We start from the raw sequence: 19,960 nt of genomic DNA, 5'->3' as shown, positions 1-19,960 counted from the left end.
GCTTGAGCCCAGGAGTTTGAGGTTGCTGTGAGCTAGGATGACGCCACGGCACTCTAGCCCGGGCAACACAGTGAGACTCTGTCTCAAAAACAAACAAAAAAAAATTATCTAGCAAGCTTAAAACAGCCGGGGACAAACCAGGCACAGGGGCACATGTCTGTCATCCCAGCTACTCAGGATGCTGGGGCAGGAGGATCATTTGCACCCATGAATTCGAGGCCAGCCTGGGCGACATATCCAAACTATGTCTCTTAAGAAAAAAAAAAAAAAAACAACCAAAAACACCTGGGGGCAGAAGGAGCCCAGCTAGGGCTAACAATATGTTGGCCTGGTCCTGGGCCCAAATCCTAATGTTTTGGATGTCCCTCACCAGAGCCAGAGACCACTGCCCAGGGCGTTCCTGTAGGCCCCTGGGGAGGGAGAGGAGACTCCTTCCCCCAAGTGCCAGGACCTCTCCCGTCTTGAACAGGAAAACTCTGCTTATAGTTGCTTCATACCAAGGCTTCCTCACAGCATCCTCTCTGAAAAAAAAGAAGCCCCTGCTTTAAACAAAAGGGTGAGAACCACCGTATTCCATCAGTCAGTATTTACTCAACACCTTATACGTTCCAGGCTCCTGAACCCTTAAACCACAACTGATACAAATCCTTAAAGCCAAGGTAGAAAGGAAGGTTGGGGAAAGACACCTGAGCCCAAGGAAGGCACAGTCACCGCTGACACCATGAGGGCCCTGGGTCAGGGAGAGTCACCAGGCTGGGTCAGCGCCGTCTGGCCTGTGGCTTTACAGACCCCCTTATGGAAACATTCACATTTTCCGATAACAAGTGCAAATCTGCTACGTTCTTGTTAAAACCAATGACTCAAACATGCTTCCCTTCTTAAGTAGAAAATTGCTAGCAACCACCGAACAAACGGATCTACCGTTCTGGCTACGCCTGGCCCATCCCACGTGGAGGCAGCAAGAGAGGAAGGACGCCAGGCACTCGGCAGCCAGTGAAATCCAGGGTCCAGCCCCAGCACCCGATGCCTGTAACCTCTGAAAGTTACCTCCGCACCGGCTTCCGGGCCTCACGTGCTCGTGACAGCTAGGAACGCGTAAAAGGGTGATAGACTCTGGACCTGCCGGCATGCAAGTGGGCTTTGGCCAAGGGTACTCTCGGAGGCCAGTCTCCTCACCCGAGAAGTCGAGCTGCCCAAGCCACTTCATCGCCTGACTGCTCGGGCGGGCAAGGGGTCAACCGCCCCTCGAGCGCCCGGCTCTGGCGCTCCGCCGCGGAGCCTCCCGCTCCCCGGGCCCCTCGGCCGCCCGACCCCGCCCGGCCCGCACTCACGCGAGTGCTCCAGCTCGCGCGCCGCCTTGGCCGCGCGCTCCAGGCCCGTCGGGTCGAAGTTGCTCCATTTGTCCTTGGGCGCCGGCCGGTCTCCCACGCCGCGGTCCCCGCCGCCCTCGGCTCCGGGCTGCGCGGGCGGCAAGGGCAGCGGCGGCCCCGCGCCTTCGCCCTTGGGGCCCTTGTTGAGGCCGAAAAGCCACGACATGACCGGGGAGCGCCGCACGCCGCCGCAGCCGCGGAACTCGGACCCGAACGTAACTAGCGCGCGGCTCGGAACAGCCTCCACGCGCCGGGCAAAGACACTGCGCAGGCGCGACACATACCCGCCTCCGGGGCGACGGAAGCGCGCTAGGGACACGCGGCCCTCAGGCCTCGGACTGGCCACGCGGCACGCAGCCCTCGGATTGGCAGAGAGGATCGTGTCGCCATCGGCGTCGGCGCCGCGATTGCCCGAGCGAGCTCGCGGAGGCGGGACGAAGCGCCTGTTTACGGGAGCCAAGCAGGGACAAAATTACTGGCGTGGGCGTGTGTGCGGCCTGGTTACGTCAGTTCCGCTCAGCAGGAACACTGGATCCCGTTGCTATGGCGCCTGTGGAGCGCAGGTTCGGCGGCCTAGGGGGCGGGTGCCCTGGGAGCTCTCCTGGGCGCGGCCGCGGAGAATCCTGGACGAGCCTCACCCGAGCCAGGGCCGGCGTGGGGGCTCGGCGACCCCGGGAGCCACCCTGGAGGACGGAGGCTGCGCTCGCTGGATCTCTGAGCCCGGCGCATACAGTAGGCCCTCCATGCGACCGTGGTTCGGTGGGACGCGCTGGAGGACCGGCGTTCCCCATCTTCCCCTTCGGTGTCGCCGCAAACCTCCGCGGTGCGTGGCTGCGTGACCCCGTTTGGCCCGCAGAGGGCGGTGGCCGAGAGCCCCAACCCCGAGGCTGGGAGAAGCGGGGCCGCCGCGCTCCAAGGCCCCGCGGAGGAGCCCCTTAGGCCAGAGGGCCCGGCTCTGGTCGCTCGCCGGCGAGAGCTCCGCCTTGGTGGCCGCTGTCCTGCCGCAGGGGCACAGGGCCAGGGCCAGGCGTCGATCCGGAACCACAGCATCCAGAGTGGCTCTTGGTCCCAGGCTTCCAGTTGCCCCTTGGTTCTTTCCTTGATGGAACTGGTTGAGTTTACAGAGGTATATGCGATGACTTTTCCCGCTAGATTGAAAACAATCGTAAGTAGCAATAAAAACAGGAAAAAATGTGAAATTCTAAGATAATTTCGTGATTTTTTCCCTCTCTACGCAAAGAGAAAAGCCAAATGACTTTCCCAGCGATAGCCAGACGCCCCCAGTGGCCGCCATCAAGGTTTTTATGGACTAGCTGCAAAGCGTACTGCCCACAGCACCCCGCAGGGCTTGGATGGGCAAAGAAGAGGCCATGAGAGGGAGACTGAGGACCTCTTCCGCAGCAGCCACATGCCCGCCTCCAGCTCCATCCCAGGCAGGCATTTGGCAAGCGTCTGTCTTTTTAAATTAAATTTAATGTTATTGTTTTGTTTTTTTTTTTTTTTTGAGACAGTCTCGTTTTGTTGCCCTGGCTAGAGTGAGTGCCATGGCGTCAGCCTAGCTCACAGCAACCTCAGACTCCTGGGCTCAAGCGATCCTTCTGCCTCAGCCTCCCGAGTAGCTGGGACTACAGGCATGCGCCACCATGCCTGGCTAATTTTTTCTCTCTATATATATTTTTAGTTGTCTAGATCATTTCTTTCTATTTTTTGGTAGAGACAGAGTCTCGCTCTTGCTCGGGCTGGTCTCGAACTCCTGACCTTGAGTGATCCACCCGCCTTGGCCTCCCAGAGTGCTAGGATTACAGGCATGAGCCACTGCACCCGCTAGCTGGTGTGTTTTATAAATTTCTGCATTTTAAATAGCCGGTTTCATATAACTAGCCTTAATTTAAAAAGCAGAAAATATGCTGGCTTAAGATTTATGCAATTGCTTTAAAGAGACATTGAGAGCAGAAGTAAACCCCCTCCCTCCAAACAGTGCCGCTGCACACTGCCCACTCTGATGAGCTTGCAAAGGTCCCATTCACTCGTGTTTGTTACTTCAACCTTAGACTGGAAGCCATTCAGGAGGACAAATACACACTTCTTAAAGATACTGAGCCAATGAAAGGGAATGAGAATGGTGCTGTCTACATTTAATCGACAAATATGAAGTTCTCTGCTGCTTGCGCTGTGCTGTTTCACTGCTGGGATTCCCCTGGCCGCTTCCCCTCCAGCACTGAGGACCTGGAGGAGAGACTGCAGAGGTTAAAGGTGCAAGTGCACAGCCTGGCCTCCAGCCTTGAGCCAAGATGGGCGGGGGCTGGGGGAGACACAGCTGCCCCTGGGATCCTAGGCCAGCAGGAGCAGGGGCCTGAGTCCCAGAGCAGGCCCCACCCAAGTGGTGGGTGGAGCACTTTGCTCCCAGAATTCAGGGAACAAGTGTGGTTTCTGAGTCTTCCACTTCGGTGACCTCTGGGGAGCTGCACAGCATGCCAGACCTGTAGCCCTCCAGTGTGGCCCCTGGCCCGGTGACCCAGCCCCAGGGCTTCCCCGCACTGAACATGCCCATGCAGAAGTTTGTCCTCTGACACTGCGAGCAGCTCATGCCCCCACGTCACTCTGCAGTCTCACTCGTCACTCACTCGCCTAGAGGTGCCAGCCTTCAGGAGTAAGGGGCCAGCCCCTCTCCCGTTCTTTCTCTCCAGCTTCCACAGGACCCCTGGCTCTGGTCTCACTCCCAGTTGTGCCAGCCCATCGGCATGTGCATCCCGCTCCTGCCACCACCAGGAAGGCCCTAGCCCAGCTGAAAGGAAAGGTGCCCAGCTCAGCCCACCAAAGCCTGGGCCCCCAGGCTGGGGACCAGCAGAGCAGGGCTCCCAGCTCTCCACAAGCTTTTACAACTGGCCAGCCCCTGACAGCTCCTCCCCAAGGCACAGTGGTCACCATGAGGCAATAAACATAGCAGTGCTGGGTCCAGGACTGTAGAGCAACTAAGGACTGAGCCCAGAGCTCGTTGGCCCCTCCAGGCTTCCCCCGAAGCTGTGCAGCTTGTCTTCTTGTTTGGTGCTGCGTTTAGGTGAGCAGTTGCCTACTCGTGGCAACCCTGCATACTGTCCTCTGCCCCCAAAGCAGCCCCTCTGCCTAGCCGGACCTGCAGACCCACCTGTAGAAGGGCCATTATGGCCAGTATGTCCCCACCAGAGGCTCTGAAGTTAACTCTGTAGACGTGCACACTTCCAAGTCATGTGGGGTCATGGGTGGCCTTAAGACAGGTACTCAGCTGCCCTGCCCCTTGGGGGTCAGGTGACACTATGAGTACTGGCCCACCCTTTGCAGGGCTGAAGTGGGAACTCTGCCTTCCCTGGAGAAAAGCAGAGCCAGCTGCATGGTCTGGGAGCAGATCTCCTCAAAGCCATGGCCGTGACGGTGCCTTCATGTCCCATGGACAGTCTGGGAGGGGCTGTGAGAAGGAGTTGCCTACCGTGGCTGGGACACCTCCCTATGTGGGGAGCTGGCTTGGAGCAGAAGAGGCAGTGGGGGTGGGCAGGAGGTGAAGGCCCCAGGCCACCTGGTGAGTAGGGATGCTCATGGCTCCCACCCCTTCCCAGCAGCAGCACTGTGCACCCCACGTGTGCTGTGGCAGAGTGTGGCCTCCCGTCCCACGGCCTGTGGTTCCCTCTTGCTGCAGGCACAGGCAGGCTGCCAGCTACCCTCCACCCTGCCTCTGCTTGTCCCTACACCTGGCAGGGACAAGGGGCATCTTTCTTTCTTCAAAAGCTCAAACTGTGTGGCACACAGGGTATAATTCGTCAAGGCAAGTTCATCTGCATCTCTGAAAGGTGGGCACGGTGGCAGGGGTCAGAGATCAGAGGTTGCCTCTCCCGCCCCCGCCCAGGAGACTGTAGCCATCACCTCCCCATCCCCGCCCCCCAGAAGAGCAGCTCTAGAGCCCTTGCCTAGGGCTGGGTCCACCCCTCATCTGTCCACTGAAGCCCCCAGGGGTCTCCCTGGCATCCCCCCCTCCCTACACTCATCTCCAGGAGGAGATATGACTTCTACTAGCTTTTTATAAAATTGAATGTTGGAAGAATATTTTTCATCCCAGAAAAAAAAGCGAGAGACACACAGCTATTGCACTTTAGCTCCAATTTTCCTAAATCGTCCCCTCTTGCCAGCAGAAGGCTGTCACATGGGGCTGCACTTCCAGGATTTCCCACCGTTTATTACTGTCACTATGGAAACAGCTTGCACCCAAGGGAGGTAACTAGAGTCTCACTGGTGGTCCCAGCTGCAGGGCTCACTCTTGGACACCCCACTTCCTGGAGATCGGGACTGCAGACCCTCTCCTGCCCTCCAGCTCCCACAGACAGCTCTGTCCCAAGGGCTTGGGGCCCTGGGAGGGCAGTTACTCTGTCCGGGGGGGTGGGCACGAATTTCAGCCCCCCGAGGCCCTCCTGCCAGTGGACAAGCACCAGGCTGCCCGGTGAAGTAGTGTCTCACGGAGCAGTCTGACGTGCAGCCTTGGCGAATCCCCAGGGGTGCCCTCTTCAAATCTGGGGCAGGACCAGCCACGCTGCCTGGCAGAGGGCAGAAACCGGCACAGGCCCGAGGGCTGCCCTTGAGCCTGCTGCAGTCTCCCTCAGGGGCTCCTCCCAGCCCTGCCCACCCTGGCCTCCTGGACACCTGCCACATGGGTCACAACCTTGCTTCTTTTCTTGTCTCACCCAGAAGCAACCATCGCCCTTTCTGATTTTCAGATACGTGTCAACAAACTCACTGTGGCCTTGGCGCATGTTTAAATCCTGGCAGACGTCAGCCTCTGCGCAGTGTCCTGGACCCAGAGTGGACCAAGCCAGGGCAGGAGCGTGCCAGGGGAGCGGGGGCAGGGGACAGCCAGCTCACAGGGAGACCAAGACAGAACTTTTCCAGAGGCTACTCCCAGGGCCAGCGCTGCTCGGAGACATGATCCAGATTCAAAGAATTCTTAAAAAACGCCTGAGCCAAGCATGGTGGCGCGTGCCTGTAGTCCCAGCTACTCGGGAGGCTGAAGCAGGAGGATCGCTGGAGCCCAGGAGTTTGAGGTTGCTGTGAGCTAGGCTGACACCACGGCACTCTAGTCCAGGTGACAGAGTGAGACTCAGTCTCTAAATAAATCAATTAAATAAAAAATAAAAACCGCCCGGGACAGTGAGGGGTCAGCGGGTCAGCACTTCCGAGACGAGGGCTTCTGAAAGAGGCCTCCCTTGGCATGGAGACGGCAGTGGGGGCCCCCTCACCTCCTGCCGGCACCAAATAGCCGGCTCTGGGCCTCAGCGTCCAGAAAGGTCCCTCTGCCAGACAGGGCTGGGCAGAGCAGAGTTTTGGCCTGTGGGACCTGCTCTGCTCGCTCAGGACTGTAGGTGCGTTTTGGGCGAGGAGCTCATCACAGCTTCTTGTGAGCTGGAGCCATCCAAGGGAGGCACCATGACAGTTAGGAGACGCCCTGGCACTCGGCTGCCGCTCTGCGAGCTGGGCCTGGGCTCAGTGTGGAAGGGGGACCTTCTTCTCAAGGTGCCAACAGGTTCAAACCTGCAGCCACCCTGGAGAACAGGTGGGGGCCAGGGCTGCACAGAGAGGGCTAGGGTTAGGGTTAGCTGACCAGCGGTGCGGGCGTGAGCACGCAATGGCCCCCATACCCCTGCTCACACAGGCAAGGTGGATGTCCTTGTGTCTCGTGCCATCCTCACACACAAGGACAAATCCTGGGCTGTGAGCCCCGCGCAGCCGGCCCTCCACGCCGAACACACCCACCGGTGGGCAGTGCAGCCTTGGGCTCCAGCTGGGGCTGTGTGATGCCCAGATCAGGTTCTTGGGAGACGGCGGCAGGCAAGGCCTGCCCTGCACACCTGCCCAAGCAGGCAGACTAAGAACACCAAGTTGGACCCCAACCCTGCAGTTCCTCAGGTTGAGAGCAGTTTCCCATTAGCAAAGGGCCCTGGCAAGGGACCGCAGGGCGTGGCTTTGCCAGCAGAGGGCACCCGCGTAAGCCCAAGCCTGTGGTGGGCACGTCCCTGCAGGGAGAGCCCGGCGTCCTGTCCTCTGCATCCCAGTACCCTACCCCAGTCCAGGCTGCGGGGTCCCGGCCCCCGGAAATGGGGCCCAGCCTCTGAAGGTGCACACAGGGACCACACAGTCCCGGTGGTCTGTGTCCGGGTGCCAGAGGGCCAGCCTACCCCTCCCCTCCCCAGACACACCAGGGGTCCTGAAGCATAGGGGACCTTTTACAAGCTGCCCTGCCCACAGCTGGCGTGTTCTGGAAGGAGTAAAGCATTCTAATGAGACTGCAGGCTACTTTACATCTGGTTTACTGAATTTTAAAGTCTGGGACGTTAGTGGGGAAGAGAGGTGACGTGAGTGTTGAGTGATGCAGGCAATTCTGGAAGCACGTAGGGGCTGGGGACATCCAGGCACCCTGCCGTTGGCAACCTGTCTGACTGCCCAGGATGAGTGGTGCCAGGAGGTAGCCCTTGGTGTCAGACGCTGCAGAGCCATGGGGGAACCCACCCTGGGGAAACTTGTCCCTGCTCCCTCTGTCCCCCAGGCAGAAGAGTGCTGGCCTGAGGGCCCGTCAGTGTGTGGGACTCTCCTGTCCTCAAGGTCCTCATTTCCAGGCTCTAGTCCCGCTTCTCCTCCTGAAGGCACCCTCTGAGTCCCAGTGGCTGCCAGCCTGGCCTAGCTGGGGTCCTGAGCAGGAAGGCAGGGCCACAGTCCTGGACAGGCACTGCCCTCCAGGGCAGCAGGTGTCCTGGTGAAGACCACCTGGCAACACCTCCACCTCTTGGCATCCCTCTCTGCCCTTCCTTTCCCTCAGGCAGCCTTTGGGGACCTGCCCTGTCCCTTTCCACCAATATCCAGGATCTGAGTGGCCCTGGGGGCTTAGGGTGGCCAGGTGGACCAAGCTCCCTCCAGCCCATGCCACCAGAAGAGAGGGCACGGCCTTTCACACAGAGGGAGGTCTGGCGGCCAGCCTCCCTGTCCATCTCCCGGCTAATCCTGCCCAAAGTCCCACACCGGTGTCCGGCTCCGGGGGGGAGGGGAGAGGGTGGTCACCGCACGCGCCGCTGCAGCCTGCGGCAGGGAGAGGACTGGGCGGCCCCGCGGAGACCCCGTGGGGCAAAGGACGGGCCAGCACCCCGTCCCCCGGGCAAAACTTTGGCTTCGGCTCCGGCCCCCTCGGCGACGCGGGCGCGCAAGGCTCACGGCCCCCGGGCCGGGGCGGCGGGCGGCGGGGGTCGAGGCGCGCGGGGGCGCGGGCCGTCGGGCGTGCAGGCCTTGGCCGACAGCGCGCTCTCGCGGCCGGAGCGGAAGGCGGCCGTCACCGTCACCAGGTAGGCGGTGCCCGGCGCCAGGCCCTGCAGCGTGGTGCTGTTGCGGCCCGCGGGCACGTCCACGCGCTGCGCCGCGCCGCCCCGCAGCGGCCCGAACTGCACGTGGTAGCCGAGCGCGGCGGGCGCGCCCAGCGCCGGGGCCCAGCTCACGCGCAGGCTGCGCGGCCGGGCGTGCGAGATGACGATGCGCGCCGGCCCGGCCTCCTCCTCCTCGGGGGCGGGGGGCGCCGGGAAGGCAGAGGCGGGCGGCTCGGCCGGCCGCGTGCGCACTCGCAGGTGCTGGGGCATCACGAGGTGCACGTTGGACTCGGGCACCAGCGCCACGTCGTAGTCAGTGTCGGGGTCGAGGCCCACCCAGGTCCATTCCGTAGCGTTGCCCGGCAGCTGCTGGCGTCTCGGGGTCCCGGGCCCGGCCCTGGGCACCAGCTCCAGCACATAGTAGCCAGAGTCGGTGGTCAGCAGGGGTGGCCAGGCCAGGCGGAAGCCGCTGGACGTGACCTCGGAGGCCCGGAGCTGCTGCGTCTGCATGGCGTCTGCGGGTGGTGTGGGGGTCAGGGTACTCAGGTCAGCCCCTCCTCTGCCCGAGGTTGGGGCCCTGCCTGGTCCAGGGAAGCTCCTGACAAGGGAGGCCCTTGTAGGACAGGTGGGGGCCACCAGGCCAGCAGATGCTAATGATATGCAAAATGGTGGGGGTGGGGGACAGAGGTGCAGGGTGCAGCCCCCCACTGAGGCCCTATCAGGAGCTTCCCTACCTCCCTCAGCCCCAAATCAAGTCTTGTGGAGGGGCAGGTATAGTGGCTACCCCCCACCCAGACCAGTGGCCTGGAGAGAGGTCTCTCAAAGGTGGCAGGGCCCACAGTGGTATCTGAGAACAGAGGACCAGCCCCCAGCCTGAGTGGTCAGCACAGAGTCTAGGGTCAGTAGGCTCTCCCAGGCTGCAGCCAGCAGACCGGAGACCACAGGGGGAGGCCCTGGGGGGAAAGGGAGGTGCCACAGCTTCAGGTGCAGCTGGACCTGGGGTTCAGGAGGTGCTGCCTTCCTGAGTCCCCAGAAGAGTGTGGGGTGGGGGACTCCACGGTGGAACCCCTGAGCCTGAGACACGAAGCACCACATGGCCATCTGACTAAGGCTTATAATTGTCAGGCAGAGTTAAACCTGTCGGGATCCTGACACTTCCTCCCTAAGTGCTTGGTGCCTGGGTCACTTTCCTGCCCATCCCCCACAGGCCCTGGCCCCTTCCTATGGCCCATCCCCCACAGGCCCTGGCCCCTTCCCATGGCCTAGCCCCCACTGCCTGGCTCCTCTGCCCTACAGCCTCAGGTTTTTCCTGTCCAGCTGCTTAAGGCAGCCTTTTCTCCTCTGTCCCCTCCAGACTCAGCTGCCTTGGCTGACCCAGGGGTTGTTAGGAGTCACGTGTCCCTGGGGAATCTTGGGGAGCACCCTCCACCCTCTCTAGCCCACAGTCCAACCCCTTCAGGTTCAGGGGGGATGCTGAACCCACAGGCAGAGTCTTGGTAAGAACCCTGGGGCTGGTGGCATTTTTCAGTGGCTACAGCAGGCAGTCGAGTCAGTGACCAGGCCCCTCTCCCTTCGGGCTTAGCTGGGGCAGGGGAGTCCAGAGAAAAGCCAGTGGGTGCTGCTCAGCCCCTGCAGCAGGCCTTCCCTGGTCCAGCCTCCCGCCAGGCAATCCCCAGAGGGGCCTGAGTGCAAACCAGCTCAGACCCTCTTGCTCTGTGCTCTGTGGGAGACAGTCCCTGACCTCCTGGCTGTCCCGCTCCAGGTATGCTGGGCCAGGTGAGGCAGTAGGTCCCGGACATGCACAGCACCACATGCTACCCCTCAGCAGAGTTCCTTGTCTTGGACTCTTTGCCCATCCTCCCCACTTAGCCACATCCCACCAGCTGTGGCCCCTCAGTCCCTCAGCCACTCCATGGGGCCTCCAGGCCTAGGCTGGGCCCATCAGCAGGGAGCCTGCCCCTCTGCCTCTCCACAGCCCAGGTAGCAGGGTGCCTACCTGGAGTGTCTCTGGACAGTACACAGAGAAGCTCTGTGTCACTTACCTCCCACTTCCCCCTTGGGGGTATCACAGTCCCCATTGCCCTGGCCACCACTTTGGGTACAGAGTTCCTCCTGAAGGCTCAACCCAGCCTCTCCTGCAGCTCCCAGCTAGGGATCGCCTCGGGGCCTGCCTCCTCCCACCTACCGAGAATCGAGCCCCTCAGCTCTTGGACGATGATGTGCAGGTCATCCACGTCCACAAAGTGCAGGTGCTTCTCAGCAGGGGCTGAGGCGGCGGCCGACAGCTCCAGGAGGTTGCCACGGCCGGTGCTGACGATGAAGACAGTGACGCCCATGTCCTTGAGCTCCTGCATGGGAGGCCCCATGGGGTCGCTGGAGCCACCATCTGTCACCCACACTAGCACCTTGGGCACCCCTGGCCGGGCACCTGCTGCTTCAGCAAACAGCTGCTCCTTGGCATATGCCAGTGCCAGGCCGGTGTTGGTGTCACCCATGCGCTGGGCCGCAGTGCGTATGGCATCCTGGACAGCCTCTCCTGAGCTGTACTGGCCGAAGGGGAACTCGGTGTACGGCTGGCTGCTCACATGCACCAAACTGGCACGAAGGGCCTCAGGGCCCAGGGGCATTGGAGCCACCAGCTGCCCCACAAACTCCCGAACCCGGGAGAACTCGTAGTGAGACACACTGGCTGAGCTGTCCAGCAGGAACAGCAGATCTCCCTGGGGGGCTGATGCTGGGGGACCTGAGGAAAAGGATGGGTGTTCAGCCCCAGGTGGTGGGTGCCCCCAGACAGCCCCACGCCCTGGGCAGAGCCCTTGAGGGCCTGTGTTTTCCTTAAGCAGGATCTTGCCCTCATCTGAAGGTCCTGGGTGCAGAGGAGAGAGGGGATTCTGAGCCAAGCAAGAGGCCCATCCTCTCGCTGGGTTCCAGCTCTGCATGCTGGCCACGTGACCTACGGCTTGTCCCATTTGTAGAGGAGAGCTGACCTGTCCAAGCCCCGACTCCCTGCCTTCCCTCAGCAGCCCTGCATGCAGGTGGAGCCTGGGGCCTGGCCTAGACCCCAGGGGTGGCCTCAGCCCTGGAGCTGCTCCCTGCAGGCTTTGCTGTGGAGAAGCAGCTTTGAGGCTGAGTTCAGCCATGCGGCTCGGCCTCCAGGTGAGGCCGCTGGCCCTGGGCATGCACACAGCGGCAGGGGAGGGTGGGGAGCAGAGGTGGAGGGACAGGGGAGGCAGAGCACTGAACACAGCCCCCCCAGCCCAGATGGCCCGGCTGGAGTCTGATCCCACTTACAGATGATGTCACCCCGCACGGTCCCATCCTCTGCTCCATCTGGACCCAGAAAGCAGGATACATCCCCAGCAGCCTGAGGGCTGCCCGGCCCCCTCTTCGGGCTCCCCCTTCCTCCCTGCACTCCGCGGGGGTGGATGAAGCAGATGGGCCCTTCCACCACTGAGGCAGGCAGGAGCTCAAGGGTTTCCATTCTGGACCGGCCATGAGGTTTCCCTAATGCGGTGGGGTGACTCCAACCTTCCCACCTTGCCTCTACTAAGGACCATTGTAAAAGCAGGGAAACTGAGGCGAGGGCCGCCTCCCCCAACAGACATCTGCTTCTTCCCGTCCAGGCCCGGCGATCCCGCGGAGATGCCCACGGGAGGGCAGACGGCGGCCTTGGGTGGGGGGCGGCCCCTGCCGGAGCACCTGAGTGCGCCCGCCGCGGGTGGGTGGGGTGCTCCGCCCGCGCCCCCGCCCCCGCAGCCTCCTCGCCCACCCGCCCCGCGGCCGCGGGGACAGAGAGGGGGCGCCCGGAGAGGAGGACCAGCCCGGCCGCCCGCCGCACTCACCGCGTTCCGCGCCGCTCCGCGCCAGCGCCAGCCGCAGGCTCAGGGCCAGGCCGAGCGCCGTCCAGGGGAGCATCGCGCGCGACGGGACAAGGCGCGCTCGGCCGCTCGCCGCTCGCTGGCTCCTGGGCTGCGGGGCGCGTCGCCGCGCGGCCGGCCCCGCCCCCGAGAGGCCCCGCCCTGGAGGCCCCGCCCCCCGGCCGCCCGCACTCTCCCGCGCGCAGACGGCGGGGCGCACACGCGGGCGGAACCGGACGCGCAGGGACACGCAGCGGCGGCGCAGACACGACCGAGGCACGCGCCGTGGGCGTGCACACGCTGGCACTCCAATTCCCTTTTTCCCCGGCTGTGGCTCTGGGGCAGGGCTGGGACCTGTGGCCCCACCGCCTCGTGTGGCCTCCAGATGCCGGAGTGCGGCCCCTCCACCGATCCAAACTTCACGGAACAAATCCCTTTGCTCTGTAATATTGGGATTCGGTCAAAAGCCCGCACTCAAGGAAACAGGAGGCCACAGGTTCCCACCCACCCAGCCCGTGGGAGCCAGCGGGGAGTCACCAGGCTACATCATCCCCAAGCCCCCCGCTTCCCGTGACCCCGCGTTGCTGGATGTCCCCGAAGCCAGGCCCAGGAGAACCCTCAACAAGGCACAGGCCCTGGCTTCACCTCGGGCCCAGGGCGGGAGGAGGGGGAGGTGTCTGGGAGACTGGGACACGCCGCAGGACTGACCAGCAGAGCTTGGAAGGGCCTTGGGGATCGAACTTAGAAACGAGACAGACAGGGCCTTGGAAGGGGACGGAAGGCTGAGGAGCCTGAGGGGAAGCTTCTTGGCTGGGCTTCTGGGAGGCAGTGGGAAGTGGCTGGCCAGGCCCTATCCAGTGTGACCTTGACGGGCCAACTGCCGTTCCCATACCTGGCTGGGGCCCGGGGCCCAGGCCAAGGTCGGACTCCGTGACTGTGGACAGACCCAGAGGGGCCACTAGTCAGCAGGGCTCATGGGTCCTGGAGCTTGGCTAGGCCCAGACTAGAGGCGGGGGCCTCGGGGTAACCCGAGGGACACTCAGCTCCCAGGGCAGTTGACTTCGGGGTAACCACCACCTCTTCCAGCCCCTCCTCCGCTCCAAGCTGGGGGTGGGGCACACATATAGGGGTGGGGTGTCTGCCAGGATGTCCCCTCCCTTCCTGCCCTCTCCCAGAGGATGCTGAAGAGAGGAATGAGGGACTCAATGGTTTTCCTTCCTCCCTTTCTGGCAGGTGAGACACCGCGGAGCCCCGAGGGTGACTGGAGCTCAAGTTTGCCTAAAAAAGGAAGCGCCGGGCTGAGCCTGAGGAGCTGGCGGCAGGAACAAGCAAGAACTGTGTCCCTGCCGCCTGCCGGGTCCCCCACCCCCCTTGCCGGGAATCTTGGCAGTGGTGGTGCTGGCTCCACTCCACAGACCTCAGGCCTCGGCTGGGACCAGAAACCGCCTGGCCGGGTTGGGGGAGCACAGGCATGGGCCCCCAACGTCCAAGGTGTGCCACTCAGAGGGGCCTCACTGCCCGGCCCCCAGCACAGCAGGGCTGCTGTGGGGAGGGGCACGGTGGGGGGGGACGCAGCTGGGGGGCCCTGGGGCGCACTGGGCAGCTGACCAGGTAAACAGCCCAGGCAGCTGGGCCACAGGGGAGACAGCTGCTCACAGCCAGCGCCCCCATTCTGCCCCGCGGGCGGCCCAGTCACGCCTCCCTTCCCCTGGCCCTGGGCTGAGGGGAAGTTTCCGTCACTTCTGGAAAAAGTGAGCGGGTCTTCTTGGCTGTGACTCAGGCCCTCGAGGAAGCAGCCACCCTCCTCCCTCCAGCTCTGCCATCGGGAGAAGGAGCCACGGGAGGCCCAGCCTCCACCCAGCCCTGGCCTGGCCACCTGCTCTGCTCTGGAGCTGGGTCCCTCCTGCTGCTCCCTCCAGACCCTCCCCCTCCTCTGCTGTTCCGCCCATCTTGGCCCCTGCCCCAGCATCAGGCAAGACTCTTTCTCCCCGCTGCGCCCCCAACCTGGGAGGAGAGACGTGGGTAGGCAGAGGATCCCAGGGAGCACGGGGTCAGCCAGAGGTGCCGTGGTCAGGGCCAGGGCTGGGCTTGAGGCAGACGCCAGAGGAAGCACAAATATAATGGTCCGGAAGCCTCCTCTGAAGGCAGATGGGCCCAGGGGAAGGGGGCAGAGCTGTCCCCAGAGCAAGGACAGGCCAGGCCGGATCACGGTGGGATCCTGGCCCCCAGCCCTCTGACCCCCAGCACAGTCCCTGCCTGGTCCTGCTGTGCTGGGGGCCCTAGAGGAGGAAGCAGCACCCCCACAGCCTTGGCCCAGGTCTGGGGAGTCCCTGCGCCTCACTTCCCGGAGCTGGCCTGCACTGCCTGTCTCTGCAGGCAGGTGGAGGGGGTTCTGGGAAACCCGGGGACACTGCTCCCAGCCGGACACCGCCCTGCCCCCACCCGGAATGCTCCCTCCTCCGCCTGATCCAGGCTTCTGCAGAGAAGAAGGGCCTTTTGTCCCTGGGCTGGCTGTGGTCATGCTCAACCCCAGGGAAAAGGGCAGCTCCTGAGGCCTCCGACCCCACCCTTGACCCCAGCTGAGGGCAGAGCGCCTGGGCCCCCACCCCAGGCCGTGTACTGCTGTTCTCGGTGCTGTTTGTGCCTCACACAAGTACTCGTGCACACATGGGAACACAACAACAGGAAGCAGGGGGGCAGCCGGCACGGCCTGGGGCAGGGTGTGGGGTGAGCTGGAGCCCCATGGCCCTCCCACAACAGACAGTGGGACGGGGTGGTGACAGGGTGGGGGTGGCAAGAGCAGCAGAGCCCACCCAGCTTTAGGCTCCACCCGCCCATTGGGGTCAGGGACGCGCCAGGGTCTGAGGACTGGGCCTGGGGGTCCTGTCCCACTCCCCAGGAGCCCAGGCCTCCCCCTCCGGCCCCAGAGCTAGCAGCCCCTCTGCCAGCAACAGCTAGGGGTGGCAGGAAAGACGCCTGGCCAGTGGGTGGCCTGTGCATGGGGTGGCTGCCACCCCACCTGCGTTTGTCCACCTGTCCTCTGCATGCTGGGCCTGGCCACACTCCAGCTTCTACTCTGGGAACACATGGCCCTGGGCAGAGCCCCCAGCCTCCAGCACTGCCAGGCTAGGAGGGGGCTAGACAGAGGCCGTGCCAGCAAAGATGTGCCTCTGCTTTTGCCTTGTGCAGAGTGGGGACCCTGTGAGACCGGAGGGTCAGCGGGGGTCCAAACGCAGGAGCTACAGGAAGGAAGAGCCTTCCAGGCAGAGGGACAGCAAAAGCCAAGACTTGGGGGCTGGGGGCAGCGTGTGAGGGCTGAAGGGGCCTGGGGGCAGACGGAGAGGGCCAAGCAGGCTGGGGGCCCCAGGCCACAGGGAGGTGCTGCCTGGGCAGGCTGTGTGGGGGCTGGGGCTGAGGCCAGGCCTTGGGGAGACGCCCGGCTGGGCGGCCAGAGGCAGCGCCTAGTGGGCAAGGTGGGAGCCAGGGAGAAGCACCCCGAGTGTTCCTGGGTTTCCAGCCTGCGTGGCCGACTGAACAGCACCCCTTCCTGAGGTGGGCCCCTAGCTTTGGTCCCCTCTGCTGGCATGCCTTTCTGTGCAAGAGAGGTGGCCACCATGCCCTCCCCCTCCCCAGGTAGGGGTCAAGCAGGCTCCCCAGCAGCCTCTCTGCCTCTGGGCAGCTGAGAGACTCCCCGGGCCTAGATGGGGAAGGAGAAAGCAGGAAGGGGACAGGCCTGAGTCAACACCTTGTGGGGCGGGCCAGGCAGGAGGAGGGGCCCCAGCTCTCAAAGCCAGCCCACCCACCCAGGCTCAGACCCTGCCCCACACCCCATGGACAGCCCACATGCCCAGGGTGGGGACAGAGCCGGCCAAGCCAGCTGCTCCTGGCTGCCTGAGGGTGCACCTTGGAAATGCCTCCTGAGTGAGCGCCTGACCTCGGGCCAGGTGAGAGCCTAGCAGAGCTCTGTGTCCTCACCTGTGGGGTGGGGCTGACGCTCCTGATCTGGGATGGGGAGCAGATGGGACACGTGTGCACGAGCACGCCCCAGGCTGCCTCCTGCAGGGCAGGGGCCTGTGTTGCCAAGGTGCGGGTCTGCAGCAGGCCCACCAGCAGCGTGGCCCCTCCGCCCCAGGAGTTCAGGCCCCTGGGCCAGTGGTGAGGCGGCAGGGGAGGTGCTGTTGGACCTCAGACTGGGGGAGGGGACAGAGGCACCCTCAGGATAGGGCCGGCCAGGCTGGGCCCTGAAGAAGGGGGCTTCTGGCCAGGGCTCCTTAGTGGGAGACAGGTTTGTGGGGTCCTGTCCAGGTGGGGGGCAGAAGCCTTGAGGAGGGAAGCCTTGTGGCCTCCCCTCATTCCACTGTCCCTCTCTCTTCCCAGGAACCTGCCCAGAGGGTGGCAACTGAGGAAGACCACTTCAGACACGTGAAAGAGGGCTGATGCCCGGAAACAGCGAGGGTCCCGGCCATCCAGGGCCCCCGCCTGTTTCTGGCTCTCTGCCGGGTTGGCTCCTGGCACCCAGGCTCCTGCCTTCCTGCCTGGCCTCCTCCCTTGGGCCAGCCGGGCCTCTGTCCTCCAGCACTGCTCTATCACCCCCCTAAAAGCAGATCCCTACACCCTTTTGTGCATCTCCCACAAGCCCCACAGGTGTTCCACCTCCCTCGGGCCAGCTGGAGGCTGTGGGGCCTCAGGGCGGGCCGGGCAGCTGGGAACACCTTTAGAAAACAGGCTGCCTGAGGAGGAGGCAAGAGGAGGAGGCAGCTGCCTTGCTCAGAACTCCCTGCTGCAGCCAGCTGACCTCCCCACTGTGCCTCCCCACCCCCAGGCCCAGCTGTTGTTTTGACGACTCTGGGGCCTCCCAGGAGAGCCATCATCTTCAATCCCTGGTGGTGACCAGAGCCTACCCAGCCAGGCCAGCGGGGGAAGGAAGGCGGCTCCAGCCCAGGGGAAGCTGTCCTTGGCAGCTTGGCCCCTGGCCCAGCTCCTGTCTGACCAGGAAAGGTATCAAAGCTGGACGCAGATGAAGGCTGGAAACCCCCAAGACTCCTGCCGGACTTGGCAGGACTTGACCCAGCTACACACTGGACTCTGCTCAAGGCCACCAGACCAGCCCTAACCGTGGTCACAGGTTGGGCCTTGGCCCTACTGGCAACGTGGTGCACTCGATCCTTTGAAAGGCCTTTCAGCTGCAACGAGATTCTGGATGAATTACAATGAACACACATTTTTAATAGGCTGCCGGGCTTGTGAGAAAGCAAATATTTCCGAGACTCCCCCAAATCAAACATCGTAAATAAGTAAATAAGCACACAGAGTAGTGAGCAGAGACCAGGATGGTGAAGGGAAGCAGAGAATTCCCTGGACGCACAGGGACAGAGGGCCAGCCCGAGATCGGGGAACAGGGGGTGCTCTGCGCGGGGGGGCACTAAACCAGGACCCTCCAGAGCTCTCAAGCGGCCCAGGTTGGTTGTGCCACGAAAAGGGGAGTGGTCTCTGGAGGGAAGCAGCCCCCAGTTAGGACCTCAGAGTTTTCACGGATAAGGGCTGACAATTAAAAATGGCCAAGCATTCAAAGAAATGATATGATATTGGTGATAATCAGCGGAAACAACAAATAACAAATTGAAACCCACAAAGACTTAGAAATTGAAATTCCTTGGTATAGAATATAAAATAACTATATATGAAATGTTTAAGAAATTGAAACTGGAATCTGAAAAGTGAGCATGCACCAAGAAACCATGAAGAATGGTCAGATAAACTTGGGAAAAAATTAAAATATGTTTTATTGATTTAATTTTTGAGACAGAGTCTCACTCTGTCACCCAGATGGAGTGCAGTGGCATCCTCATAGCTCAGTGAAACCTCAAACTCCTGGGCTCCAGCGATCCTCCTGCCTCAGCCTCCCAAATAGCTGGGACTACGGGCGCGCCACCACGCCTGCCTAACTTTTTCTATTTATTCGTTTATTTTACAGATGGGGTCTGGAACGCCCGGGCTCAAATGATCCTCCTCAAGTGATCCTCCGCCTCCCAAAGTGCTAGGATTACAGAGCCACTGTGCCTGGCCAAATATAACTTTTGGATATATTAATATAATGAAATTAACTGGATGAGTTAATCAGCAGATTAGACACAGGGAATGAATCGCTGAGCTGGAAGGGAAGATGAAATTGCCCAGAATGCGCGCAGAGTCAAGGGGACGAAAACACAAGCAGAGATGAGGTGACGTGGGAGGGGAAAGGGCCGTGAAAGTACAGAGGAGGGTTCAGGAAAAATGGAAGGGACGATGGCTGCGCATTTTCCAGAGCTGATAGAAGGTACGGACCCGCAGAAACAGGGAGCACGAGGGGTGCCAAACAGGATCGATGAGAGCACGTCCCCAACTGGAAACGTGTCGTGAAGCCACAGAACACCAAAGACAAAGATCGAAAATTATCCAGAGAGGAAACCAAGCTTTTACACAGGTGCCTGTCCAAATGTGAACTCTGGTTACAGGCCCAGCCCTGCCGGGACCCCAGCACGGGGTGAGCGCTCATCAGGGCCCCGGGGAGCCCTGCCCCCCGCGCAGCTTCTGGCCACCGCCCAGCCTCTGGAGCCAAGGACTTTTGGCCCAGTGCGGCTGTCTCTAGGCCTCACCAGCCCCGGCACCAGCTGGCCCGGGGGCGACCTGGCAGGGCGCAGGGCGCAGGGCAGCCCCTGGAGAGGGAGCAGGGGCGCAGCGCGGCCACGGCGCGCACAGCCGGGAAGGCCGGTTTGCTCGGAGCGCGGCGCTGCGTCCCTCGTGGGAGGCCACCTCCGCCCGGCGGCAGGGAGGGGGCTGCGGGGGGTGGCAGAGACGACCCCGGTCCGGAGCAGCCCGGTGCCATCTCGCGGCCAATCGGAGCGCTGCGCGCGTGCCCGGCCTGGGCCACTTTGTGGGGGGTCGCGGGGGAGCTCGGGGGCCTCCCGGGACTGGGAAGCCACGGTGTCCCTTGAAGTGGCCTCGGGGGTCACACCCAGGCGCAGAGCTGCTCCTCCCCGTCGGGGTGGCGGCTCGCCAGCCCCCGGTCGCTGGAGCCCAGGTGGCAGCGGAGTCCGGGGGTCCGGGTGGCGGGCGGCAGCGGCGGGCGGAGGTGCCGGGCCAGGCGGGCGCGGGCGGCCGAGGCGAGCGCGAGCAGCGGCGGCAGCGAGAGGAAGCCGAATACGATGAGCGCCGCGGAGCCGCGGTCCGAGAGCAGCGCGCGGCACCGGGGGCCGGGGGCCGGGTGGACCTGGGGAGCGGGGGGCGGTCAGGGCGGGTCCGGGGCCCCGGGGAGGGGAAGGACGAGGCGGGGGCGGACAGCCTGGGGAGGGACCGGACGGGGGCGCCGGCGGGGAAGCGAGGGGCC

At 63.0% G+C, this 19,960-nt stretch overlaps 3 protein-coding genes across 6 annotated transcripts in view; all 3 read right to left on the bottom strand.

The window, feature by feature from the left end:
- LOC105820944 (ATPase family AAA domain-containing protein 3) overlaps positions 1 to 1,648 on the bottom strand; it is a 20,160-nt gene extending 18,512 nt beyond the window's left edge. For all 4 annotated transcript variants that reach the window (XR_001138031.1, XR_001138032.1, XM_012657535.1 and 1 more), the window contains exon 1: positions 1,332 to 1,648. Coding sequence is in view for 2 of the 4 variants with exons in the window: in XM_012657535.1 (XP_012512989.1) it covers positions 1,332 to 1,536 (205 nt within the window). In the remaining 2 variants the exon portion in view is untranslated. The remainder of the gene's footprint in view (positions 1 to 1,331) is intronic.
- A 6,975-nt stretch (positions 1,649 to 8,623) lies between these two features.
- VWA1 (von Willebrand factor A domain containing 1) lies at positions 8,624 to 12,737 on the bottom strand (the record flags this gene model as incomplete). The annotated part of the gene is made up of 3 exons (XM_012657479.1): positions 12,580 to 12,737; positions 10,923 to 11,480; positions 8,624 to 9,252 (listed from the first exon to the last, which is right to left on the bottom strand). Coding segments are annotated over exons 1-3 (1,260 nt in total), but the record flags the coding sequence as incomplete, so codon positions are not given.
- Positions 12,738 to 13,566: 829 nt separating this feature from the next.
- TMEM88B (transmembrane protein 88B) overlaps positions 13,567 to 19,960 on the bottom strand; it is a 7,449-nt gene continuing 1,055 nt past the window's right edge. Inside the window, exons 2-5 of the mRNA XM_012657478.1 lie at positions 19,589 to 19,843; positions 19,230 to 19,410; positions 16,570 to 16,769; positions 13,567 to 13,698 (exon numbers count right to left, since the gene is read on the bottom strand). Coding sequence (XP_012512932.1) covers positions 13,567 to 13,698; positions 16,570 to 16,769; positions 19,230 to 19,410; positions 19,589 to 19,843 — 768 coding nt within the window. The remainder of the gene's footprint in view (positions 13,699 to 16,569; positions 16,770 to 19,229; positions 19,411 to 19,588; positions 19,844 to 19,960) is intronic.

This window comes from Propithecus coquereli, unplaced genomic scaffold (assembly GCF_000956105.1).
Source record: "Propithecus coquereli isolate 6110/MARCELLA unplaced genomic scaffold, Pcoq_1.0 Scaffold544, whole genome shotgun sequence".
In the NCBI taxonomy this organism is placed as follows: domain Eukaryota; kingdom Metazoa; phylum Chordata; class Mammalia; order Primates; family Indriidae; genus Propithecus; species Propithecus coquereli.
Note: the sequence above shows the minus strand (reverse complement) of the source record. Positions and strands in the feature narration are given on the sequence as shown.